Source organism: Echeneis naucrates, chromosome 22, assembly GCF_900963305.1.
Source record: "Echeneis naucrates chromosome 22, fEcheNa1.1, whole genome shotgun sequence".
Taxonomy (NCBI): Eukaryota; Metazoa; Chordata; class Actinopteri; order Carangiformes; family Echeneidae; genus Echeneis; species Echeneis naucrates.
In genome coordinates, this window is record NC_042532.1 from 9766719 (window position 1) to 9794040 (window position 27322).

Here is a 27322-nt window from a genome sequence, read left to right on the forward strand (position 1 = left end):
ATCGCTACACATCCTGGTATTCTTACACACTATGGCCAAAAGTCTTAATTCCACTCCGAGTGCACACACACACACACACACACACAGCTCGGATGTCACGTGACTTTTTTTTTTTGTTTGTTTGTTTATTTACGCCGCCATTTAGGCAGTAAATGGAACAGAAAATGGCTAGTGCCGCAGATTTTAAGCCTTCTGAATTCCCTTCTCACTTTAAACCGGATGAAACTGGTCTTTAAATAAAAAAAAAAAAAAAAAGAACTAAATAGATTAAATGTGACCGACCCGCATAATGCCATCGGGGTGCTTTTTACTGGTAGTATAGGACGTCCCACACCTGCAGTATCCGGGCATCAGTGGCAGCAGATCCAGCTTTAATCAACCTCATAATGAATTAAGTCTAATAAGGTTTATTATTGTGCCATTGATTCAACCACTGTTTAACAGCCTCTGAAACGCTGCATTTGTGTACTTTATGTCTAGTTTTATGTGCTGATGGGAACCCTAACCCTGACAGTAATATTACGTTGGTCACCTGGGAAGGACTGCTGCAGCAGACAGCCATCGAAGCTTTGTTTCTATCTCCTCTTGAAAGGTTCCAATCTCGTTCTTCTTCTGCTCTTCTCCGGAGATGCCAGGTAGTGGAAGATGATGACTGTGGACTGTCGCTCTTTTTCCCTACAAGCAGAAAATGCTCCATCATTTTAGTAACCAACAACACCACCACCACCACCACAATCTGGCTTATTAGCTAGCTATCTTAGCAAACGTCTGACTTTGTTGGGCCCACTAATTCAACTTGCTAGTTAGTATTAAACTGATCGAAAAATCGTAATTATAGCCTGTTAAATAAGCAAGACACTGGCGTTTGCAAGCGTTTTATTCTGTAACGTTGGCTAACGTAACTCACCTGCTGTGGTCCCACCTCTCGGTCTGTTTTGTCCTACTGCGGACTCTTTTTATCGCACTGAGCCACTTATCTGTTCTCTCTGGGTCTTTGGGGATGCGGTAAAACGGTTTACCTTTGTTGTTTTTAGCACGGCTATTTGTGCACCCTGGTGCACAACTACTGTCAACCATGATGTCGCTTCCCGAGCGCCTAAAACCGCCGAAAACCTTCTTTACTGCCAAAATGGAGGCGCGGTGAATTGCGTTGCATTCTGGGATATTGTGACGTCAGCTCCCGGTGCGCTAACATTATTATCTTATAATTCTTCGGCCACAGCCAAGGTCCATGGAGCCGGTCGATATCCGAAGGTTCAATGTGCTTCTCTTACTCAAAATATATATTAGAACAGTCACGTTTTTACATGACCTTTGAAACAAGTTTATTTTACTGTAAACCTTCTCCACATCCATTAAAAGACAACTCAAACTCAACCTTATTTATATAGCACTTTGAAAGCGACCACAGCTGAGACAAAGTGCTGTACAACAATAAAATAGGAATAAACACTAAAATAATAAGATCAGTTTTGTACATGAAAGTGTTTTTACAGGTGTTCAGGAGCACTACTGCATATGTGAGGAACGTTGTATAGAGCCTTTGTGGTTCCGGGGGGAGCAGTGAGGAGGCTGAGAAATTGCCTGAAGTGATGCTGAGTCAGTGTCAGTTGGACCTGAAGACTGTAATTCTGAAAATGAAAAAACTAGGGGAAAAAAAAGCCCTGGAGGTGAGGAGTAAGAAAGAAGTGTGCTTGCCAGCCCTCCATAATAATGGGCTTACAGCATGGACACATTCTGCTTTCTATTTATTAAATCTTGCACTACACTCCTTTTAGTCTCATAACTCATTTCCAGGATTCAGTTTTCAGACAAGTTTATGAATTATCACCTCAGGTCCTCAGGTGGTGTCTCTTATTCTTTGGGAATTTGTTAACCACTTGCCAAAACCAGCACAATTTAATATTGTGACATTCAGAGATATTCACTCTCTATTCTTCTTAATGTCGTGTCGGGGCTTGAGCTATTGAGCGATGCACAACTTTAACAGGTTTCCACCCTATCACAGAGAAAAAAAACCCTCTGAGCCAATTTACCTGGCTTTGGATTGTGAGAGGACACCAGAGAAAACTCACAAAGAGAGCAGAGAAACTCCACGCTGTAGCTGGCCGACTTGACTACGTTAAATACCTCAGTGCTTCCACTTTAAGTAATGCAAGACTTCTAATGGAATATTTTGACATGGTTGTGTAGCTCTTTTAAATAAGTAAATGATCTCAGTACTTATTCCATCACTGCTTAGCTTCAGCAGGACAAATCCGCATTCCCAGCAGGTTTCCTATAGCACTTCTCATTGTATATCAGGAAATGAGGACATCCCCACTGCAACTCTTAGCACAACAGATGTCAGCATCCATTTCTGTAAACCCATCTCTTTTACTGCACTCTCTTGGCTTCCCTCTCTCCCCACTTTCACATCAGAGTTATGCTCATCTTTGAGGCATTTCACACATACATGCTTATCTGCCCTCACACCTTTATTGCACAGCAACATGCCTCTCTCCGTGACACCAGCATTTTCCAGGACGCACTCTGGACCGATAAGAACCTCAGAGCCAGCCTCATCCTCTCTGGCTTCACTTATCACTCTTGAGCAACAAGGGAAAACTGTTTGTCTCTTCATGTTTCTCTGCTCTTGAGAAGTGCAGACTGGTCACTTTGCTCTTTTTCGCCTTGAACATTCCTCCAAACTGCCATCTTTTTCCAGCAAAAGCGTCTAACACATCTGAAAAACATGAAGTAGGCTTTTAATAGCAATCTGCCACAGAAAGGGTTGATATGTTTTTTTTGAGACAAGACAGAAGAATCAGAAAGTAATAAAGGCTGGTAAGATAATATTTAAGCAAACAGAGACTTGCACAGTCTGCCCAGCTGACTGAAGCTGGCATCTGAAACAGTCCACAGATGGCCTGCTGAAAATACCAGGATGCAGTGGATGGCTGCTGGTGCTGAGCCACACAAATCTTTCTGGGGCATGCAGCCTGGTCCAACTTCAAGAGATAACTGATGTCCTTTACTCGGTTATCATAAACTAGACAGCAGCAACAGAGAGGAGGCATGAGCCATGCTGCTATAATAAAAAAAAAAGTTAAATTTCTTATATTAAGATAATATGGCGCATGTCGCTGATGTTATTCGCCAGAAAATGTCAACAGGTCAGGTCAGACATTAATCTATCCTTGTAAAAAAAAATAAAGTTGCATTCAATAGGCCAAAGAAGGCAACAGCTGACTTCAATCAGAAGCCCAATCGAAGTGCTTGTGGGACTAAATTAGCATTATTATTAGAGAAATAGAGAAATAATTTCCCACACAAACCCAGAAGACTCGCTGAGCTGATGATGATTCTTATCCAGTCAAGTGTTAAAGGAAGCTGGTTTGCTATGTGTGATCACCGCAAAATGGTTCCGGACGGATGAAGCCTGGAGATGAAATCAGCCCCCAGCCAGGACAGATCATTTAGCTGCAGTATCAAGCTCATCTCCATTTACCTGCAGCAGACAGCCTCATCACCGGGAGCACCAGAAGATTGACAAAAGACGACGAATACTGATCAAGATAGCAGATTATGTCTGCTGAAAGGCATGAAATATTTTCTAAGACCTCCTTTTTTCAGCCTGATGGATAGGAATCAATGACAAGAATGTATAGGTATATTAACAATGTATACTAACACCTAATAATGGACTATGAACGTGCTTTAATTCTCATGGACATCAGGGTGATGAGGGATGTGATCTGGAAGGAAGCTCAAGACTTCCACCACGTGGCTAAAATAAAGCACTGTACTCCAAAGATGAGATAGAGGACTGAAATTGAGTTGTCAATATTATACACAGTAAATTTTTGTGAGATGATGCACCTCTAGAGTAACATGATTTATCCTAATCATTATCGGTTTTGTGGGTTTTTTCCACATCCAAGACATAATCCTTATAAAGACAAGGAGTAAAAGTCTGCAGGCTGCTTGTATCTACGGGCTTCGGGAGCATATTTTGGTGTCTCTGGCAAAAATAAATAAATAAATAAAATGACAAAATTATGGATTCTGAACAATCTGTGTTTCAGAATATAAAGACCTGAAAAAGTTCAGTTACTTAAGGAGAAATGATTAAGTTGAGAGGGGAAAGTTTACAGGAAATATTCTATTCGGTTCGACATCTCATTTCCTTGTCAATGTGGAAGGACAACATGATCAACGCGATACTTAACCTGGATATGTATACAGGCACTGTGTGTATATCGATGTGTATAAATACGCAATATGCAAATCCTAATTATCATAAGCCCACACACACAATGTCACAACACGTTATAGGCATAACGATCTAAGCACAGACTGCTGAATAACACAAATGGCCAACAAATGGCAATATGTTTGTAAGGTCGCCTGGAGGGATGTTAGGCCACAGCCTCATTTTAACTGAGCAATATTGTAATCTGACAGAATTGGGACAGTGATGATGCTTTTAAATGAACAACTGTAATTTCAATAATATTCCAGTTTTTACAACCAAGTTGTAAAGAATATAGTGCATCGTGAAGTAAATTATAAAGAAGACTAAATAAATCTAAATGTCAACAGGCCAAACGGCAATATCATGTGAGGCAATTGAAACCTACTGAGGGATGTTGTGGAGAGAATGTTTTGGGAACGAAGTTCGAAGTTCTGCCTTAACCCAAATCTGCCTGATGAGTCAGATCACATTTCTTCATCATTTTCATGGAAATAGTGAAAGTCATTAATGTTGCCATTAGGAAAACAAGTAACTCAATACTATTTCTTATAAGGTATTGAATGTCTTGAAGGACTCAGCTTCTAAACTAGCCAGCTGGCTTTGGTTGTACTGATGACTCTGTGCAGCAGAGGGCAGAACAGCATCACATTTTACTCTCCTCTGTTTAACTACATCTTGTGCTTGATCTCAGCCTAGCATGCAACTGTTCTCGAGAGCATTCCCAAAATGATCTGTGAGCACTTAATCTCACCAGTGAAATGAAATCATATTGCTGGGTAACCCCATCAACTAGGAACAGAATGTTAATATAGCATTAGCAGAACTTTCCATAAAGCGCCCTCTGATCTCTCTTTGCATGGATTGAGATGATCTTATGATGGTCTTCAACAAGCAGACTGTCCATCATAAGGGATACTGTGAATTACCTCCTCATATCCTATGTAAATCTTCAACAAATCTGATCTATCACAGCCTTCTTTTCCTCTCTAAGAGGATTTAATAGCTTTGCACTTTAGTGGAATAATCCTGAGCGTGTATATGTCTTGGCCTCAATAACTGACCTGGACCGAGGCTCTGCGGAGGTGAGGCCTCGGCCTGTGACTCCGCCTCAAATGGTTGTTGGGCTCTGTGGGAAATTTCCTTTTTTTTAAGAGGATGAGGAAAATTACTTGTCATGATATGTTTGTTTCCAGCTTTAAAGCGTGACAGTGATTTTACATTCAAGCTAAATTTTGTAACCTCTGCAAATTTAAAGATACGGTGTATCAGTCGTCAATTTTAAGTTTGAAAAAGGCGTAGTTGCAGGTTCAACTGGTCTTAAAGACTGGTCTCTGACTTAAAGTCAGAGACAAATCAATATTAAACAAATAAGTCTACAGCCACACCATAAATGCCAGCATCGCTCTGTTAGCTTGCTCACAATTCCAATGATAACATGCAGGTATATTATTTGCTTTGTGTGGGTTTTGTGTGTTTACATGCTAACATTTAGCACAGGACAACTGAGGAGGATGATGGGAATGTCAATGGTAGGTTTCTCAAGAAGAGAAAAAAAAAATGGTTCTGACGATTTTGTTAGATGAAAATGAAAGAAATAAGCAAAGTTATACCGCCTCATCTTGATGGGATGAATGTTTGTATAGCATTAATGAGTCCTTAAGTGAGAATGAGTTAGCTGGTTTGGTTATCGTCACACTCTGGGGAGCGTGATTGGTCAATTATCTTCTTAGATTTACACCTCAAAAATGCACAAATCCAGGTTATTACAGAGCTCAGTGCATCATTAATTACCCTGATACACTTTAATGCATTTCCTAGCCATGGTGAATTATTATCTGTGCACTTATCTCTGTCAACAATGTAATTAGCAGCCTGTTCTCCATTTGGTGATTTTATGGTTCCAATCTGAGCAATTCTGTGCAGAGTCATGTAGCAGCATACTGATAATCACCTCCCATTGCCCCTTGAACTGGCTGTTTCATTACAAAAGAACTATGTTTTTCAACTCATTAGGGCAGCCGAGGATGAAATGTAAGATAATATGGATTACAGCTAATGCGTAACACTTAGACGTGTTGTTCAAGTAGCCTGATAGGAAGTTTTATTAACAGCCCGGAGAGAAAGAAGATTGCAAGCAAATAAAGCTGTTGAATGTGTGTAGATAAGAAGATGAAACAACTCTTGTGTCTCTAGTGTCAATCAGTAATAGTATCTATCAAAGTGATTTGAAATCAGACTGAGGTCATCCTGCATGAAGTGAGAAAGTGTGTGTGGAGGGGGTGGGAGGGGTTTGTCTCCCTGTCATTCTGACTCTCTTCCCAAAATCACTACTCCCCTATTTTAATCTAAAACTGAAGGCTCTCAACTGCGACGGATTGTAGGAACTAACCCAAGCATGCAGCCGGGAAGCATCTCCTAATGAGCACGGCCAGCAGAGCATCAAGTGACAACAAGTGGCTTCAACAACAACGGGGACAACTCCATGCCAGTTAAGAGTCACAATAACAATCAAATCACTCGTTACGGGTTTGAAAGGAGAGCAGAATGAATAGACACCAAAGAGCCACATTTAATAAAACGCTGTTTCTATTTTTATGCTTCGTATTTTGAGTTTTACACATTTTGAAACGGAAACACAAACATTTCTAAGACTACAAGAAAACATATTGAAAATTGTGCCTTAGTGAGAGAGAATAATATATCAATTATATACAGTGCGATATAGGTCAACATTTACCTTCTTTCTCTTAAAAGAGTACTGTCGGTGGGAAGGTTCTTACTTCAAAGGTCACCATTTAGTAACTGTACAAGCAACATTAAAATGAATGTAAAGTGAAATGAAACGCCAACCTTCAAACACTGACTGTTTGTTGGTCACTGGTAGTCCTAATTGAAATGTTATAAATTTTTATACTGGATAGATTTTGCCTCATCTGGTTCTACATATACACCAATATTAACATTTTACTCCCACTCAGTCCGGTCTTCAGTCTTCACTCTGCATAATAAACAACAACTGTAAGTAAACTGTAGGTTTGGAAGTAAATCAGAAAAAGTGCATTTGTATCTTGTGTGCAGCAGATGAGTTTTCCTCTCAGAGACATCCTGACGCAGGCCAGTTTATAGAAGTCGATGAAGGATGTGAGCCTGCAGTGTGTTATGTCAGGTCTGTCCGTACACATGCTCAAAGCAGCCAGGCCTCTGCGTTCACTCAGGAGGATAACAGTCCTCAGCCTCTACGGGCTTTTCTCCCCCTCCGCTGGACTCAGGGGATCACTGGCTTTCTCCTCGGCCGCCTGTCTCTCCTGTTTGCCTTCCTGCTGTCTGTCGTGAGAAACTGTCCCTAGCACTTTGGCACTGTGCTCCTGTGCCTTGGCCCTGAGCGCAGCAATGCTGTTCTCTCTCAGTTCCTCTTTAGAAATGGTGGACTTGCCTTCTGATCTCTTATCGTCCGCCTCAGCCTCTTCTGCCCTCTGAGAGCTGGGCTGCTGGGCTGCGTCACACTTTCCTGTTGGCGAGGTAGCAGCTGCCTCCATGGACTTTTTGTGCATCCCTGCAAAGAGTTGCGGGTATTCAGATTTAGAATTGCGTCTGTTGATTGGTAAGCCATCTTGGACTGAAAATAGCAAGCAAAAATAGTTCTGGTTTAGAATATACTTTCTGAATGGGCAAGGGCAAATCATGGCCAAGGTAGAGGATGAACATTTTATCATACAATGTCCATGCAGCTAGTTTGTTTTTGTTTGTTTGATTGTTTGGTTTTTAAGATACTTAACATTAATGCATCCACATTACTGTGCCTGCATATGCACAATCAATTAAACCTGAAAGCAACACATTTATCCCAGCTGGAGAGTAAATAAAGTGTGGGAACATTTAAAGCAGATTTTAAGATGATGTTAAGCTTGAATCATGTGATTTTAAAATTGGCTAAAACTCCCAAATCCAATAACAGAAGAACCAAGAACGAAAAAGGAAAGATGTGGCGACATCAGCCTCACCAAGCAGCCAGGGGGCGCAGGACTCCATGATGCCATCCTTGGCAGACTTGAGGATGGACTCTGGCAGAGGGATTGAATGCCTCACCATGGCTCCATACAGCCCATACTCAGCCATGACAGTGCTGCGGCCCCAGCATTTCTCCCTTTTCCTCCACTTAGCCCTGCGGTTCTGAAACCATACCTGTGACAGGAGAGGACTTCCCTCAGTGATTAACATCAGGCAACAACATTACCATCCCCACTCCCGAATACAACTCAATAATGATCTTCTCTTCCCGGCACTGAGAGACACAGCACTGCAGCTTGCAGGGAGGGGAATATGTTGATGGAAAAACTGGATCATTTAATCAGTTTAGCTAAAACTCAGAGGGTGCTCGGAGTTCAAAAAATAATTAGTTTTTTTTTTCCTTTTTAATGATCTCTATAATGACATTTTTTAGTAGTTCTGCACATGCCTGACTGGTAGACACTGCTAACCCCTTAACCCGTGTTAGAGGTGGCAGAGTACATAATGTGTAAAGGAATTTTTTGCAGTTTTCTTTATCCATTGCAGGTAAAATGCAATAATCAATTCCCCAATGAAAGTCTGGCTTTATTAATCATTAAAAAAATTATATATATTGTGAACGCTCCATTCATCAGTTATAAAGCATCAGTTACTGAAATAATCAATTTGGCAGGTGTTTATCTGCGCTACTTGGAGGTGCGTTCATTAATTTTAGTAATTCATGAATAAATGCTTCAAATTTAGCTAATAAATTATTTTGGTTTTCTGTGGCCATTTTCCTGAAGGCAAATGAGAGAACTGGTGAACAAAATAAACACAACACCAAAAACAGTTCATCTTAGTGGAGAACAACTGCTGTTTTAGTACACAATTTATGACTTAAGCCATTACTTATTAAGCCCTTCCTTTTTTTAAGGTGCCTCATTGCAAAGTGCTGGCACTTATTTTACTAATTGTGAAAACTGAATTTTAATATGTAGCTAGTAGTTTTAAAGCTGAGCTGTTTCTGGGAATCGGTGTGTGATTGAGATGAACTGAAGCTGCTTTGATTCGGTCCATTGATTTCCCATAACCCCCTGCTACAGGTGTGAAGGATCTGCCGCCTGTCAGAAGTCATCTCCAGCCACTTACAGTGGCATTAGAGATGCTTTGACACATGAAGATACTCCACTTAGCCACAGCAGGAGCCAGCGGCTGCTGCAGAGCCTGCAGGCCTATTTGTCAGCTCAGACAGGCCAAATTAATTGCAAAGCACAGCCCAGGACTGTTAAACAGTCTACTTAGGCCCCTGTGATGGCTCTGTGAGAAGGGGCCCTCACACAAGATCCAAGTGAGGAGGCAGATATTCAATTGCAGAAATTCAAAAGGTTTTGAAGCCTTTTTTTTCCCCTTCTGGTAGTTGTGATGATAACTCTTATATATATATATATATATATATGTGTGTGTGTGTGTGTGTGTGTGTGTGTGTGTGTTTTATGAGAAGTTGCTTCTTCTCCCTTCAACAGAAGCCAGCCGGTGTGGAAGCTGCAGGAGGAGCGACCCTGGGGCACGACGAGGCTGATTGAAAAATAAGTTAATTTCAGGCCCAATCGATGGCGGGCAGGCGGGCAAATATCACGGGAAATTAAACTACCGGGACTCGGGGGAGCAGCGCTATTGACCCGTGCTAATAAATTCAATGTAGTTATTTCATTTGAACTGCCTGCGTCTCTGCAGCAGCAGCAGCAGCGTCTGATTTAACTAATTACACTCAATGAGAAAATTGGGTGTTAATTTTATTTAGTCGAGGAGCTTATTTATTTATTTCCTTTTATTATTTATTCTCGGCTGTAATGAGAATGAGATTAAAAGGCAGCCCTGGCAGATGGATGGTCCAGGTCACACTGCAATCTTCCTCCGCCTTGATCGCTTGATTAGGTCGTTAGCGGCTTCTTCTCCGAGAACAAATTGTTTCACATCCAACTACTGCGGCTGATGAGAGATTATGTGTCCTGGCGAGGATGCTGCAGGGGAGCACTCTTTGTGGAGGCAGGAGGGGAGCAGAGCTGATCGATTTGCCCCCGGTGGTGGTGGGAGAGGGGGGGGGGGGGGGGGTGAACGATGGGGAAGCTGTATCAGCCCTACAGGTGGAAGGAAAACTACTGTCATATTTATACCTATGAAAATGAATCCTGCTTTTATATAAAGACACTGGTGATTATTTGAGGAACAGTTCAGAGATCTGTGGTGAGGTTTTTTTTTTTTTGTTTGTTTGTTTTTTTTTTTGCAGTGTGCAGTTTTAGTGTGAAAAACAAGATTGAGCTGTTTTAGCAACACCTGACTCTATGCTATGGATTTATTTGTTCTTTTATAAATGACTTTATTTGGGTTTTTATTAGCTTTGCATTTGTAGCTGTATTCGACTGGAAGCATCTCAAAGAGAGCTTATGCCTTTTGGGTTTTTGTGATAACCCTATTTAAATGTTTTATGGTTAATGCTACAGCCTAAAATAAAATATTCAAAAGGCTTGTTTTGTATATGTCTAAGGAGGATAATTGACAAAAAATAGTATCTAATTACACCCGGTGTATCAAAGAAAGGCTCTGTGACATTTAAAAAAATATTTACAAGTGAAATCGACCATAAAGGTTAATTCAAATAGACTCGATTTAATAAATACGCACAAAATACACACCCATTGTATCGACTGTCAGTGATACATATTATTATTATTGTTGTTGTTGCTGCTGCTGCTGTCCCCTTTTTTATTGTTATTATTATTATTATTAAAACACTGGAAGATGAAATGGACACTTACCTGTATTCTGTCCTCGGGTAGCTCTGTTTTCATGGCCAGCATCTCTCGGGCATAAACATCCGGGTAGTGTGCTTCGTTAAAGGCCTTTTCCAGCTCCTCCAGCTGATATGAGGTGAATATGGTCCTGTGCAAACGGGTTATTATTTAAGGTGAGTGAACAGGTGGAGCAAAGTGTTTCGGCATAAACATGCATGTTTTTTTTTCCTGCTCATTTAAACCGAGTGAAAAGGGAATCGTTACAAAGACAGCTCAGAATAAAAATCTAAAAAGCTTCAAAAATCTAACATTTTAATAATACAGCAAATGAGCCCTTTCATTTTTGTGCTGGTGTAACGAACGAAGACAAAACATTTCAGATGAGCTGCACAACAATAATGAAGGAAAAATACGAGCAATCTGTGTCAACAACACACAAAACACAAATTACCACACGATCACAATCCCTGGAAGAGATTTTTCTTTTCGTGTCAATGGCTGTCCCGTTCAAAATGTTTCCATCTAAAGGCATCCTTTGTCAAAAATTTATATTATCAGCCTCGAAAAATACTCACTAACCGGTGACGTCGTTTCTTGCGTTTCTTGCTCTGACTTACAGATGACTTTGAGAGTTTTCGTTCATTTGAAGATAAATCCTCGGAGTCTGGATCACAAGAAATAATATTTACATTAGCAGGTGGAAGAATTTTCAAATAATAAATATAAACGATAAATATAAAACTACTGACAGAGACAGAAGTATTCTTAAATAAAATGTTTCATTAAATATCACACATCAGTAACGCTAATACTACTAATAAAAACATTATTATTATTATTATTATTATAGTAAAGTGCATGCAGTGGAATTATGGCACAGATAAATCCTGCAGGATGATGCTCAGGCTGCTGTGGGCCGTATTAATCTGACCTGAGCTGGCAGACTGGCTGGTGTCCAGCGGCCCCACGGACCTGCTGTGGGGCTGCAGGTGAACATCCTGTGCGTCTGACAGCACCGTCTCCAGAAACGCCGGCTGACTGTAAAACGACGGAATTCCACCGGGGCCGATTAATCCCATCCCGACACCCACACCCATGCCGGCCGGGCCCAGCACGGACCTGGCGGCTATCAGGTGCGCCCCGGCCGGCAGCGAGCCCAGCGGGCTCCTCGGGGCCGCGGACGGCTCCTTATTCAGCCCCAGGATCTCCTGGATGCCGAAGCCGGTGCACCTGGGCGGCGGATGGGTCGTGCTGCTCTTCGGCTGGACGCTGTTACTCCCCGCGTCGGCGCGCACGGAGCTTTTCTCCGACAGATTTAAACTTTCCGACAGCAGTGCGCCTTGTTTCCCCGTCATGGTGTCTTGAACGCAACTTGAAAGGCCAATTTTCTTACGAAAGCGTCTCACAGGATGCTCCCCAGTGCATGATCCTCTGAGTAACACACAAGAGTCCTTTACAAAATGGTCCTTTTATCCAACAGGTCCATCCCAACAAGAGGCAGGACGCAGCAGCCAATCAGCTGCAAGGATTCAGGATTCCTGTGGATCATGGATGCATTATACGCCCTCCCGGATACATATCTGCATTTTCCCGAGGACAGTATGGATAAACGAGGAAGGGATTTGGGCAACAGAAAGAAAGGCGGGAAGGAAACGACTGTCTCCAAAGCTCCAGGCTACAGGGAGAAATAGGAAACGCTGAGAGGAAAAAAGAAGCTGATCCTGCACATCTTCTTTAAAATACAGTGATGAGAAACTTAAAACTAGCTGCAGCATTCAAACTATAAACTAACTGCACATGCACAACATGAATCATATGAATGTGATTAGGAAGTCAGGCCGAATTAAATCGCCTGTTTCACACCTCTTGCTTACCTTTTAAATGTTGCAGGCTTTGGAAATGAGAAAAATTGCCTCAATCTCCAGGAATAAATCAGTATGCATTACCTCTCGCTGAACGGTTCACAGACAGGCAGAGAGAGGGAGGGAGAGGGAGAGAGCTATGATCTCTGTGCCTAACCACACGGATGGATAATTGATCTCCAGATGCTATGGGAAACTCATCACACGCAAATCAAAGGCCCTCCCCAAAAAAAGCCGACAGCTGGCCGGTGGCCCCTCCGTGCAGAGAGCGGCTCCAATCCTGCAGCAGCAGCAGCACGGACTGACAGACAGAGACCGGAATCTGACAGAAGATGGGCCAAAAGAGGAGGACTGACTTTTCATTCACAGCTACGATTTTATTTTTACACAATTGGCCTAATATTAGCACTAACACCTAATAATAATAATAGAAATTGCTTTAATAATAATGCAAACTGAAATGAAGTTATCTAACGGATTAATGGCTAATTGCAACTGGTGTAAGCTTTTTATTTAGGCCGAATACATTAAGGAGGAGCAAAGTGGAAGGAAGTAATGTCAGGATATTATTGAAACGTTTATAGTAGTCTATTTTTATTTTTATTTTTTTTTAATTTAGCAAAATTAGTTCGCATCTGAGTGAGCATGAACCAAATTTGAAGAAAGAAGAAGAAGGAGAAAAAAAAACAGGAAACAAACTTTAGTGGTTCTTTTTGAGACTTATTTGGACCAAAAGGTTGGTGATTATTTTGATAACGCTACAAACTATTTTTAAATGCTTGACAGTTGAGGGAATAAAGAGTGAGACCAAGGCCACCCATTTTTCTTGGCGTTTCAGGGCTGGTCAAACGACTAACTAACCCTAACCCTAACCTCACAATCATAAAATGTACATGATTTATTTAAAACAGTCAATCTGGTGTGAATAAACACTGCCGTTATTGTTTACTGTATAATATATTTTGTTGATCACACTGGCAATGGTTTGGGAACCACAATTGTGATGATGATGCAAATTTTGGGCCTATGGGGCTGCAGGTGTGAAGCGAGACTTCCAATAGATTTACACAGACACGATCAAAGCGATTACACGTTGATGCAACAATGACAGAGACGGAAATAATCTCTCTGGTCACTTGCTGAGCAAAACAAAAGGAAGAGCTGGGGAACTGCTACGGCTGCAGGACATGACGCACAGCACGGCTACAATAAAAACTGCATGAACTGTTGCTGAGGCTTCATGCAGACACACCTACAGGTGAGACGCCATTTTATATCGAATAATATGAAACGAGCTTCTGATTAAGAAGGAGGAAATATTGCTGCTGCAATTAGCGTTTTCCCAGTTGAAACTAATTAGAGCCCATTTGGTGGAAATTCTATTAATAAAGAAATCAATGTTATTAGAATATGCTAATGACGCATCGGCCTGTTGGGATCCAGTCATTTAACATGGAGGGTGAGTCAGGATGACCCGTCAGTCCGGTCTCTGCCCGCTCTCACTCCATCAACACTCCTGGAATCCATACTCTATTTTATTTATTTATTTTGTGTTTGCCTGTTTGTTTACTGCTACACTTTCTTCTCTCTGAACGGCTTTTAATAATCCATTTCCTATATGAAAATGGCCGCATGCTGCTTTACATGCAGAGGACAGGCTGACTAATAAGGCTCTAGATTAAGGGAAGATTTAGTTCAGTCATTCGTGTAGATTGGGTTGCCCATCAAAGACATGAAGGATCTGACGGTTGCAGATTAAAAAGCAAACAGCTGTTGATTTTTTTTTTTTTTTGTTGTTTTCTGTTTATCTGCCCCACCACCCAACCCTACTCTCCCCTCCTGCCCAACCCACCCTCCTCCTCTCTTCCTACTTTCGCCCCTCCTGTTCCTGCTGGGACTTTTTTTTAGGCTTAATGGAAAAAACATTTTAACGTCATGGACATGAATAAGCAGCGATCAACTGATCGGATGTGTAACCTTCAAACAGGAGTGTCTGTCGGCAGCAGGTCAAACACTGATAAACAGCTGAAAGCAAAAAAAAAACAAAAAAAAAAAAACGTCCACTATAATAAATATCGCACCCTGCTGATGCAGCTGCTGCAGCTCCAAATGCATTTGTGGAAATGAAAAAATAGCAGACTTGTTTATTTGCAGGAAGGTCACAGCGGAACTGAATGCATCACCTGATCTCGACACTCATCACTTTCCTCCGGTGGTGGGGCGTTCAGGTCCACTTTTTTTTTTTTTTTTGAAGGGTGCAAAATTCGGCCACCATACGCAGACTAACCCACTTTGTGTGACAGTAAAGCTTGAAAACAAACTGCATGCTCAGTGTTGAAAAACTGTTCGATGACAGCACACCCGTAGAGCAGAGTCAGGGGAAAAACCAAAGCACTTACAGGCCGTGATGTGATGCCATGTAACTCCCGGCCCGCCGTCCAGGTCCCGCAGCTTTCTCATGGCTCCTCCAGAATGGCATGTTTGGAAGAAGCATTGCTTAATTAGGCGAGGAGTTGATTAATTTGTACTAATTGACAGCTAATTTCAGGACTCGGGGCACATCGGATTGACGTTTGTCGGGGCACAGAGGCTATGTGAGGTCAGGGCAACACATTGGATGGTTGGATAGATGAGCTGTGACTCCCCCCCCCCCCCCAGCCCTGCGGGTCTGACCCGTTTCCTGAGGAGACTCTGCTGGGCAGTCAGCCACCATATTGGCCATGTCACGTCTCCTACCTCGTCAACGCTCAGCAGACTGATTAATGTGCATCAGTCAGCAGCAACAAGTGTCCACATGCAGCCGGTCCCGATGACAGCAAGGCCATCTGCAACAGTTCAATGTTTCAAACACTGAAGATAAGAGGAGGTTACTGAGCGGATTCTCACTTTCTAATGAGGAAGTAAAGGAATGTACCCGAGCCAGGCCTGGGGGGGGGGGGGGGGGCTCCTTCAGTGTGGGTGCACTTCAGAGATGAGCTTCTTCAGTATGAGAGGTTTCAGATTAAACCACTTCACAGTGAAATGCAAACTGCATGAATTTGTAATAATCAATGACCATAACTTATAATACTACAAAATTAATGAGAGGGGATGTTTTCCTATAAAATAGCTGAACACAATTGCTCTGATTTACAGGCTTTGAAGCTGTTTATTCCGAGTAATAACAGTTATGGATGTTTGTACTCCATTGATGAATACAGAGGGGGTTTCTCTCTTTCTTCAAACAGTTCAGTCTACAGTTAGAGATGTTAATATGCCAATCAATTACTCCGGGACTTTCATATTCTCAATTCCAAAATATTTTGCAAATGGTGACTGGTTGGAAGAAGGCCCTGCATTGTCTGGAAACTTTAATGAAGCCCATTTTAAGGGATTGGCTGCAAATCACTGCAAGTATCCAGAATATTATCAGAGAAACTGAGAATGTTTTTTTTTTTTTTTTAATCTATCAACCGATATAGGTCACTTTTGTCCTCATTTATGGTCGGATTAAGTGTCATGGGGGGGCGCTTCAACAAAAGGTGTTTGGAATTTTTTCTGCTCTGCTCATAAAATGAAGTCCATGATGCGTTCAGGACCCCCAGATCGCTCTGCTCTGTCCCTGTCCCAGAGGTGGCTGGGTCCCAGGGAAAGGCGGGCGGCCTCCGTCCTGGGGGCTTATTAGCAGCCCGGGGAGAAGTGTAACCTGTTGGGAGTGAGCGGCCGGAGCCTCGGCGACATCTCCAGCCGAGAACAGTCCGAGACATTGTCTTACCTAATTATGGCGGATGGACTTCTTTTTGTTTCCCATTCGGCATGCCTGTCTGATTCTCTTTTGGGCCGGTCACAACGCCGAAGTGTGCTAATTAGAAAAGAAATGGTCCTAGTAATTATGTCAACTCTCATTAACGGCGATGACAATGAGCAATATTATTTTTACGCAATGTTTTGTGTAGGGCACCCAGCTTCCACTGCTCATTAAGGGGAAAACGTGGCCTGGTAGCCGAGGAAGGGACTCTCACGCCGGAGCTCCTTATGTCCACAGCCGGAGAGCTGCTGCTCTCTGTGGAATGACCCAGGCACGGAGTTAGGCCCTAATCACAAGCTGGAAACTCTCTCTCTCAAAAAAAAAAAAACAAAAACAAAAATACACCCCCCCAAACAAAAACTGTTGCATCACCAATGTTAGCTGCTTTGGCTGCAAACTGGCTCTTTAAAATTTAAAAAGAATCATCTTTTCATTTCAAAAATTTATTATACAACCCCCACAAATTGGGAAAAAAAGCTAAATAATTTTTAAAATAGAAATCAGAATAAACACAGAACATTTAATCTTTGCAGATCCAACCAGCTACAGAGAAATTCTGTAAAATGTAATAAATCACTGTAAATTTTCCATAAAAGGAAAAGCTTCTATTTATTTGGAGAACTGATGCACTAAGGAGTTCAGAGAGAAGACCTCAGCTGTGTGAGGGAGAACTTTGCTCCAGTCGATGGATTTGAAAGAAAAAGTCTTTCAATTTGGCTGTGGACATCTGAACATTTTCAGGGTATATTGCAAAATGCATAAATCAGACTCGGTTTGAAATCCCAAATCTTCTGTTGTTTGAAAAAGTGAAGAAGTAGAAGAAGACAAAGGAAAAAAAAAAAAAAAAAAAAAAAAGAGATTTGTCACTTCTTGGGTCTTTCCAAGATATTCAGGAACTTCCCCCTGGTCATTTCCCTTGCTGCAAAAGAAGAAAAGTCAGTGTCACATTTTCCAGATAATCCAAAGAGAGCATATTGAATCATTATGCTTGTGAGAGACCATGAGTTAGTAAAATCAGAACAGAGCTGCCAGTCTTACACAACATTTGTCTACAGCGCAAGCTACCTCTGGAATTTTGTTTAGCAATGCAAATCATGTATTTAATATCTGCAGTATTAAGCTGGGAGATCATTTACACAAACATCTGTTTTCTGAACATGAAAACAACGTAAAATGGAGCGGTAGCTTCTAAAGAGTCTTGTGATTTTCTTGACTGCTGTTTTAATGTAGTGAGGCACAAGCACTGAGACCTAAAGGCATTATAGTGTGTTTGTGTGTATATTGTATATTGTGTGGCTGAATATAAAAGTTCACCTATTGAAGAATTAGCTTTTTTTCTCCCTTTAAGTTCCAACAATTTTGTCCCTTCAAACTTAAATAATAACAATAAAAAAAAATAAATAAATAAAAATCACTAATACACTGCAGTTTTGCTTCTCCTTTTTTAAGGACACATGTCCTAAAGCTCGAACACAACTACTCTTGGTAAAGTACTTGATATAACTTGATATAACGTGTGTTTCTGAATACTTTACTAAAGAAGTTGACGCTTCAACTAATCGCTGTAAATTAATATACATTATAGTTACACACTGAAATAATGTTGTTATATGTTAATAAGGAGTATTTCTTCCCTTGCAACCTTAATGTAAGTTTACGCTCTGCTCTCACTGACTAAATTTTGAGTGACATATCTCCTTTCATAAAACAGGTGACAAACAGTGAGGGACTTCAGTGTTGACATAAGTGGAAAATCAGTGAACTAGGTTTTCCACAAGTGTGTAAGCATCCCCCCCCTTCAACACAAACAACTCAGACCTAACACTTACTCATCCCAACTGAAGGCCCTTTGTGAACCTGGTCTTCATAATAATTAGAGGCTTCATTGTCAAAAATGAACTTTAGTGACACAATGGGGACTTTTCCTGCAGCATCATCACCATCCAGGTACAGTAATTGCTCTTTATTAAAGAGAAAAGAGCATCAGGCTCTCTGCTTTGCTACAGTACAGCAGCAAAACTCGGCAACTTTATTTGCCTTCTAACTAACCCTGTACATCACACAAATACAAAACAACACTGCACAAGAGGGACAACTGATTGCAAACCAGCATTAAACAGAGTCTTCCACCTTCACAATGCCTGTACGAAAAATGTGATCAGGATCTTAAGTACTGTCTGCCTGTGTGCTGCAGTGAGGGGCCCCCACCTCCCCTGCCAACGGCGGCTAATGAAAAAGCCGGGGCGGTTAGTAATTTAGATGAGTCGCACAGTGTGGAATGATAATGGTGCATCTGGGCGTAGGGGCCACGTCACCTTGAGGTGTCCGTCATTAGGTTAAAGATGATGCTAATTGGAATGGGATGGATTCATTTTGCACTTTGCTGTCTCTTCAAATCACACTAAACAAAGTCATCAAGGGACACTCGGACATGCATAAGGCACTTCAGATTGAAACGAAGCCATCAAAATTAGGTGAGGGAAAGTAATTACATTGAGATTACCCTATAACTGCGGGTACATTGACGCCATTTTATTATTAGGAGCAGTTAGAGCAGGAACGGTAAAGGGTTGCAGTTCATATATTTCATTTTTAAAGGTGTCATGCTTCTCCATCTTGTTATCCTTTTCTCCAGCTCTTGATGAGCCCAAACTGTAAAACAAATCAAGGATGACTGAGCCAGTCGTCCCGAGCCCATCACCTCACAGAATGTCTCATTAATAACAGCTCAGTTCAGCCTCCAACTACTCAGATAGAAACCCTTAGCATAGACATCATCACATTGAAGACCCGATTAAATGTAAAGCAGTGCTCCATTTATGATGTGTGGCACTCCTTTCTTAAAGAGGAAACATGGGAAAAGGGATATGATTGGCAGAGTTAGGTTAGGCTCTTGTTTTGATGAATGGGCCAACTAAAATTTAAACATCAGCAAGTTATAACAGTTGATTAAAGGTTGTGAAGAAAACTTTGAAAGGCATGAACGCAGGCTCAGTTCTACTCAAGGTTCCACGGAAGGCACCCATAGGATAATGCTAACAGGTAATAAAAAAGTTACGTCAAACTAAATTGTGAAAAAATTACAATTAATTTGTAATATTATAAACTTTACTGCAATAACTTGCTACAGTCCTTTGTTTTGTGTGTGTTTTCCACAAGTGGTTCCAATTTTTGTAGGCTATACATAAAGAAATACATTTAAACACATCTAAAAGCACACACAAACAATTGCACACACACACACACACACACACACACACACAGCTTTGTCATACAGCGGGAGAGATCAATACTGATTAGAGGGACTTAGAGATTTGTTTAGTTGATTAGAAAGGTCAATTACTAATTTTGTACTAAGTTAATCAGCATCTTGTTAGGACTGCCATCCATACTAAATGACACCTTATGGATTCTGTGGGCCATTTCCTTGCCCTGTTGATTTGTTGGTATCTAATTATTGTGTAGCCCCAACTGGGCTGAGATTCCATCAGAGTCTAACATCGTAGTTTAGGAAACACAGCTACGGTGTAGTATAAAATATATTTGCATAACTTTGCCATTCAGTATTTATTGACTCGCAATTTCTATCTCAACTATTTGTTATTTTCATTAATGAACATATATAATATATAAACAAACAGAGCTTAGGCAGGGTATTATCAGAGTGAGGATTTACAGCATAGAGCAGATAACAGAGGAGCCTGCTAACGGTTTCTAGTGCCTATATCCCCGGCTCCCACAGCAGTAATCCCCTGGATGTACATTTGTGTGTCATTACTATTGTTAAGGTACATAGCAACAATGCAGATTGACTACCTGTGTGTATTTGAAATTTTACTGGGAAAAATGTATATATATATATATATATATATATATATATATATATATATATGATGCAACCCAAATGCTTCAGCATATTTTCTGCTGCACAGTGGCAAATGATTTTCAATGAGAAAATCCCTGGTGGCTGGAATGTAAATGCAAAGGAAATACATTGGTGTAACATCTTACTTTCCCCCTGTTTACGGTGAGTGAGCTGGGTGTCATTGTCACAGCCCACTCCCAGCCCCCACCACAACTCCCCTGTGTATAAAATGAGAGTAATCATCACTCTGCCCCACCCCCATACCCCCAACTCCGACCGCCTCTCTCGATAGCACACTCTTGGTGAGCTGCTGCACCCCTGTTAGCTCCAAAGACAGATGACCAGCTGGGTTAACAGGAGTCCTGGACCCTGGCCATGACTGCCCCAAATTCACTTTCATTAAGAGTTAAGAGGACTTATCTGACCCTCACTGCCCATCTCCAAGTGCTGCTGAGCTATTACGGGCTGTAAGCTTTATTTAATGGATTTAACATCCACTTTCACCACCCTCCTCCCCAGGGCGAAGGGAGACACAGAGGAGATGACACACACAAACACAGAAGGAAAGATACACTTGGAGGCACACACATTCAGTCAACACAGCCCCCCTCCAAAACAGCCACGCCATGCAACACATACACCTGACGCCCATGTTTGTGTTCAAAATTCAATTACCCACTTATTGATACTTCACAGGGATATTTAAGATGCAGACACGAGTTGTGATTTCCCAAGGGAGCCACTGGTTCCTCTTTATGTCCCAACCGAGTGGGTCCACCCCGCCTCTCCTCCTCCCTCTCCCTCTCCAATGCATTTTCGTCTAGCTGAGACGCACGCGCACACACACACACACCAAAACAAACACATCCGCACCTCCCAACCCCTGCCTCATCCTATGCCTGTTCAAGAGGTGTCCTTATTAATAGGCAATCAGTCAAAAATCATTCATTAAAAAGCCTAAAAGGTTTTACACCCGCACTATGATTAGCTGGGAAAGAAAATCCAATGAATTCCTAATGCCTTTATGGAAATGAGGTGTCATTTCCGATCTGCTCATGGAGGCGGCAGGCAGGCAGAACTGAGGAACAGTGTTTGAGTGTGTGTGTGTTGAGCTCTGCCTCCCTCTTCTTTCACACACCTCTGACACCGATCCTGCTTAAGATATGGACAGGCTCTATCAGATACAGCTGCAACCTGCTATAGAAGGAAGGCGATACTTCATGTCAACCTGCTGGAAAATGTGTGACTTGCGGCCAACTATTTTCCAACAATGGACCTTGACTATAATTAGCAGCACTATTATGAAACGGCACATCAGATAATTTCAGATGTAAAATTGAGGGAGCTAATTTGAAGGAACTAATCACGCAAGTTACTGTAGTATATGGTACTTATTACACATTCCTTACAATGAAAGTGCCACACAAGGAAACACACAACACAGCTATTCATCGCAACTATGAGTCTACAGAGACACAGCGACGAGGTGGAAAGACGTGCACAGCAAAATAGTAGAGGTGAGGAGGAGGAAGGGTGGTAACAGCGGTGGAGGGGAGGCATCCCCTGTTCCTCATTCAGCGGCTGTCAGCTGAGGCACTTCATAACTGCCCGCCCCGCGGTCAGCCCATTCTGATGGATTGATGGAGGCACATTAGCACCAGTGGGGCCCAGTGAATGCAATCATATTCAGCAGCAGCGTGCTTCTAATAGGCTGGAGATTGATCCTGAGGGTGAGGAGGAGGCAGCGGTGAATGCGGGCCCATTAGGAGCTGTCAAGGCAGGGTGACCTTCAGTCTCACCTTCACACAAGAGGATGTGGTAGGGGTCAGCATGGGTCTGCGCAAGATGGCAGCATGGCAAAGAAAGGTGCTCTGTGTTACTACACAGGTGACAACAGGTGGTCCACAACCCGGTCTCAATACAGTGAGACGCTGTTATGAAAGCATTTCTATGGTTGTATATTGATATTCCATAATGTTCCTGCTTAAAAATGGCACTCTTTTAATCATTTTGGATAAAAGAGCAGCACAGTTCTTAGGTTGCCAGTCTGTATACCAATCAAGATTCTGGGGACACTAAAGAAGGCATAACCTTCCGGTCAACATTTCAATATGACAATATGGATTTCGACAAATATTGACATTATTCAAAGAAACATTTTGGCTTTAATCCAACTTGAACTCTGCATTTGACAGAGACACTCCAATTCAACACATATTTCATACAACTACAGACTCAGAAACTAATCACACATTCAAATCAGTTTCATCAAATGATTTGATGAAACTGATACTGAAGCAAGTTTAAAACTCAACAACGATGACAGTACACACACTAGTACTTAAGGAAAATCTAAATTAATGGGCCGAGACAATAATCGAACCCTTTCCTTACAATCAGCATGTACTAGCTGACAAGTGGTAAATGGCAGTCAGAGGCCTTGGGCCCCACAGTGTGATAGAGCACCATCACCAGCTCCAGCAGCTATGCTACCAGCCGTCTCAGTAGCCGAGGCCCTACAGCGCCTCCCAAAGGAACACTCAGCTTTCAATTGCCTCCAATAACAGCACTTATCAGAGTCCTCAGCTGTCCCCAGAGATTTGGGGCTTGATGCCCACGCTCAGCGGCCCACGACAGGGGCATTCATCACAGGGTGGAGTAACAGCTGGGGCCTGAGAAAGAGGCACGCGTCAAGCCCCTGTGGGACTAGACCGAGCCAGCGTTGCACAGATATTATTGAGGGTTGTAGTGAGGGGCGGGGCAATAAGGGGGCAACATGTCTTCCCTTCCCATTTATGTTAATGCACATATACAAACATGAATATGCATCAAGATGTGCAACAGTGCACAATTTGCAAGAAAAATCAGCACCCAGCACTAGTATTACTTCAGTATTCTCCCTGTAAGAGAGCCGTATTCTTGCACTGTCTGGTTCATTCCACCGTTCTCACTGCAGTCAGCTGGGTGAGTTTTCAGCATTTGATTGTGCTCTGCCCATTAACCAGCTCCCTCTTTAATGGTCCCACATGTTGAAGGGGGGAGGGGCAGTAAATCCTGTCCCATGCCCTCAGTGTGCTGTGACTCTGCAATGTCTCATTTATGGGTAGTGAAGAGTGCACAAACATGATGAAAAAGTAGCCGAGATTTACAAGGCCTCCCCTGACAGCCAGGAAAAGGAGAAAATTAAACCAGAGACCATTAAACAGGCACCCATTACAAGGCTGCTCCGACACCAATAATAACCATCATTATGTCCTCTCATTTTGAGGTACATGACATGATTGCAAAGCCTGCAGTCCTGCATCTATGACAGCTAACATCTTCATACCAACCAGATTGCATGCTTCTCTTGGTTTAGAGAAGCCAAGGAGATTAGAAACTTTTTCAACAAAATTAAGTCATGGCTTGCGATCGGTGCAGTTACAAGATATAATGCACAATCTATAGACGCTCTCTGCATCCCGTTAATATACAGTTCCCTTTTTATGGGCTTTTCTTACTCCTATGGTGTGTCCTCATGGACTTTTATGAGTCAAGAGGTCTGCAAGACAACATTTCTACTGCTTTCTCTCAGTATTGGATAATTTTGCCTGTATGCACAGGCATGTTGGTTGAATTTAACACATTTAACTTCCGCATATATTAATTCATATATCTAAACCCAGTAAGAAGGCAGTTATACCACAATTCTTCTTTGCTTGTGTGCTTTTTTGCTGGAAAAATAAATACCCATTTTTCTCCAAGAGAAATATGAGCACTTATCTATATCGCTCTAATCCACACTCCAAAAGGATTATCACAATGGAGGTAGCAGAGAATGGATTAAAAACATCCATCAAATGCTTCAGCACTTGTTTTATGGGCTGCTGTGAGAATGTTTTTTACCTTTTCAAATTTAACAAGATTGACCCTGAACCTTGAATCTATTATTTTTAAGGCCTTGAGGCTGTGAGTGTAGAATTGATTTGAAATTGAAGTTACATTTCCTGTATAATCTATTACGTCTGTGGAGAACCCATGTGCAGTCAACCTGCCTGGGATTCTGGGAAATCCACCCACTAGATACCGAAATGCTGTGAGCACCATCTGGTGGTAACATCTAACATGTTAATATCAATAAACCTGGAGGTTAGATCAACCCCAATGCCTTTTATAAATATTAAATATTAAATATTAAGTCGTTGTTCTGTATGTGTCGCTCATGTACTCACACTCCTCTAAGCCCAGTTGGTAAGCGAGGTTCTGCAGTCCTTTAACCTTCTCCATCAGGTTGGCTGTGGTCAGACTCCCCAGCTCTACAACAAGATAACAGGACTCATGAAGAAAGTTCTCAGCTACAAGTATCTAGTTTTAATAAAATATTATTATTTTTATATTTTATATATTATATATCATTATTTAATATGATTATATTGTTTCTGTCCACTGTCACCCTGTTTAACACCAACTGTGATAGGTAGACTGAAATAAAATCATGATATCTGTCTATACACAGACATACCTTTCAACATTTCTATGTCCTCACTCTCTAGTTCAGCCATCCACTTGGGGGGTGAATTTGTGATGGGCTGTAATGTAAGAGGCCAAGGAAACAATTCATGAAAGATTTATACAGCAGGCTCATATATTCAAGGCTACTTAATTATCTACATACACATCAGTGAACTACCATGGATCGAACTTACATTTTTACAAGATGCAGCAAATTCTGCAACTCCAGGCACTGTGTGAAATTACAGGATAATCAAATCAAACAAACAAAACAAGCTTAATTCCATATTAACTAATGTCACAAGAGAACGGTGACTGTAAACTTACACTTTTCTGGCCAGAGATCTGGTGATGCTCTATCCAACTTCTCGAAACTCAGCAAAGAAGACTCAAAGTCATCACCTATTGGGACACAAAATTTATTTTTTATTAGTGCAGGATTTATGATGAAGATCTAAAGTGTAACTTCTGAACATCTACAGTAAACAGTTTTAGTCACATTGCTCCTCCAAGACAATTCAAACCGATATGTCCATTCACAGAACAACAAGAAAGGTCCAATATGATTAATATTCATATTAAAACAAATCATTGTTCCGATTCTCCATATGTACAAATAGAAATTTTGTATGATTGCCCACTCGCATTTATTCTGTTATTTCTTTTTCTTTCATTTGTCATTTCTCTGTTTTTCCTCATCTATTTCTTAAAAGTTTTAATTTGGATACCTGACATCTGAATAGCATGTACACTCACTGGCCAGTGTGTTAGGTACACCTGAACAATCTACTGTAACTCGACACAACAGTGGTCAGGATGCCCATAATGTTAAATCACATTTACCCTCATCACCCATATTTTCATGAATGGTGCAGGGCTGTCCTCTGTCCTCCCCGTTTACAAAAACAGGGAAATTATTAGGAACACCGTACAACCCACAACTCTTCAATTAACACATTTCTGAGTAGAAGCAACTAGAAGGTTAACTAATCGAGTTGACTGTTGATTAATGATTAATCATTGATGATTAATCATTGATTATCCAAACAGTCATAATCAGTTTTTGTCCAAATCCAAAAATGATTGTCAACTTAACTCACACCCCTCACTTGCTCAGACATTTGGAGACACCAAACTATGAATCGGTTCAATAAATTGGTAGGAAGTAAATTATGTAATCGTAAAACTAACCCTCCACTGTACCTTTAATTTTAATGAATTGGTTCCAACCCTAAAAACAACACCTCCACGACTGTCTTCAGTCCTGAACATTGCAGGCTTCGTTAATAAAGATTTACAGGACAACAAATGTTTGGATTGACATTAGACTGTGAAGGAGAGCACTGTGGGGATGCTGTACTGTTAACACGAGTGTACCATCAGAAGTCATGGATGCCATTTTAAACTAGGTGTAGCGTGGAAAGGCCAAATACAACAGTGATTAGATTCTGCAGACAGAAGGACTGAGTGTGAACGCAAACAGAGCAGATCCAGCCCGGCCAGTTTGGCTGCTGTGCCTCCCTTTAGCCAACCGACGACAAAAACATCCCCCAGCAGGGCCAACACGGCGCCAACATGAGTGCCCCGCCGTCCGGTACCGTTCGTGTAACACGGCGAAGGAGTCCTTCGCGGTTTGGGGAGCTCTACAAGGTCAAATATACGGTTTACACACGACATAGCAGCGTAAGGAATTAGAATTTACCTCCATTCGGAGACGCCATCTTCAAAATGAGCACGTGACCGACGGCGGCCAATCACAGCCGCGGGGCTCGGGGTTGACGTGTGCCGCTGTACGTCACTAACGCGCCACCAGCTGGTCACGGCGGGCATCGAACAGGAGACCCCCGGAGAGGGGCGTTACACTCAAGGAGCCCACCCATTCATGCAGAACCACACACAGCACGACGGTACCATCACTTCATTATTGTCTATCAGGGAATGCGTACATTGTCTAATTTTAATTCACACATTAACAGTGTCCCACTAAAGATCAAGTACAGTCACATTGAATTAAAAAAACCCCACAAAATAAATGCATACTTTTTTATGGAATATGATAGGGCATAAATATCATCTGTACTTCCAAACCTAATATGATACAATGAGATATTCTTTTTATTATTCTTATCTATCTTTTATAATCTTCAAGAGTTAAATGGTTGTAGCTTGATCGTAGCTGGCAATATTGTAGTCAACAGTGAACATGACTCTGTGGACTGTTGTGTTGCACAGGTTATGTCTTGAACACACATGTAGCATTACTTCATCAGATTGATAGAGGGGTTACCAAGTAATAGA

General features: G+C 41.7%; 2 protein-coding genes across 2 annotated transcripts; both read right to left on the bottom strand.

Annotated features, from left to right (window-relative positions):
• Positions 1-7473: 7473 nt before the first annotated feature.
• vsx2 (visual system homeobox 2) lies at positions 7474-12374 on the bottom strand. Its single transcript, XM_029494286.1, has 5 exons — positions 11951-12374; positions 11599-11683; positions 11044-11167; positions 8239-8419; positions 7474-7853 (listed from the first exon to the last, which is right to left on the bottom strand). The coding sequence occupies exons 1-5, from the start codon at positions 12372-12374 to the stop codon at positions 7474-7476; spliced, it is 1194 nt and encodes a 397-aa protein (XP_029350146.1).
• Positions 12375-17152: 4778 nt separating this feature from the next.
• Positions 17153-26770, bottom strand: lin52 (lin-52 DREAM MuvB core complex component). The gene is made up of 6 exons (XM_029494127.1): positions 26727-26770; positions 25352-25426; positions 25219-25256; positions 25035-25101; positions 24745-24828; positions 17153-17587 (listed from the first exon to the last, which is right to left on the bottom strand). The coding sequence occupies exons 1-6, from the start codon at positions 26743-26745 to the stop codon at positions 17532-17534; spliced, it is 339 nt and encodes a 112-aa protein (XP_029349987.1). The 5' UTR covers positions 26746-26770; the 3' UTR covers positions 17153-17531.
• Positions 26771-27322: the final 552 nt, after the last annotated feature.

Excerpts from the sequence above, each read along its gene's own strand:
- vsx2 (XM_029494286.1), bottom strand. The coding sequence starts at position 12,374 with ATGACGGGGAAACAAGGCGCACTGCTGTCGGAAAGTTTAAATCTGTCG. Across the intron at positions 11,168-11,598 it reads CGCAAGAAACGACGTCACCG|GACCATATTCACCTCATATC; the intron begins GTTAGTGAGTAT and ends CCGTTTGCACAG. Across the intron at positions 8,420-11,043 it reads TACCCGAGGACAGAATACAG|GTATGGTTTCAGAACCGCAG; the intron begins GTAAGTGTCCAT and ends CTCCTGTCACAG.
- lin52 (XM_029494127.1), bottom strand. Across the intron at positions 25,102-25,218 it reads TTGCTGCATCTTGTAAAAAT|CCCATCACAAATTCACCCCC; the intron begins GTAAGTTCGATC and ends CTTACATTACAG. Across the intron at positions 24,829-25,034 it reads GGACATAGAAATGTTGAAAG|AGCTGGGGAGTCTGACCACA; the intron begins GTATGTCTGTGT and ends ATCTTGTTGTAG.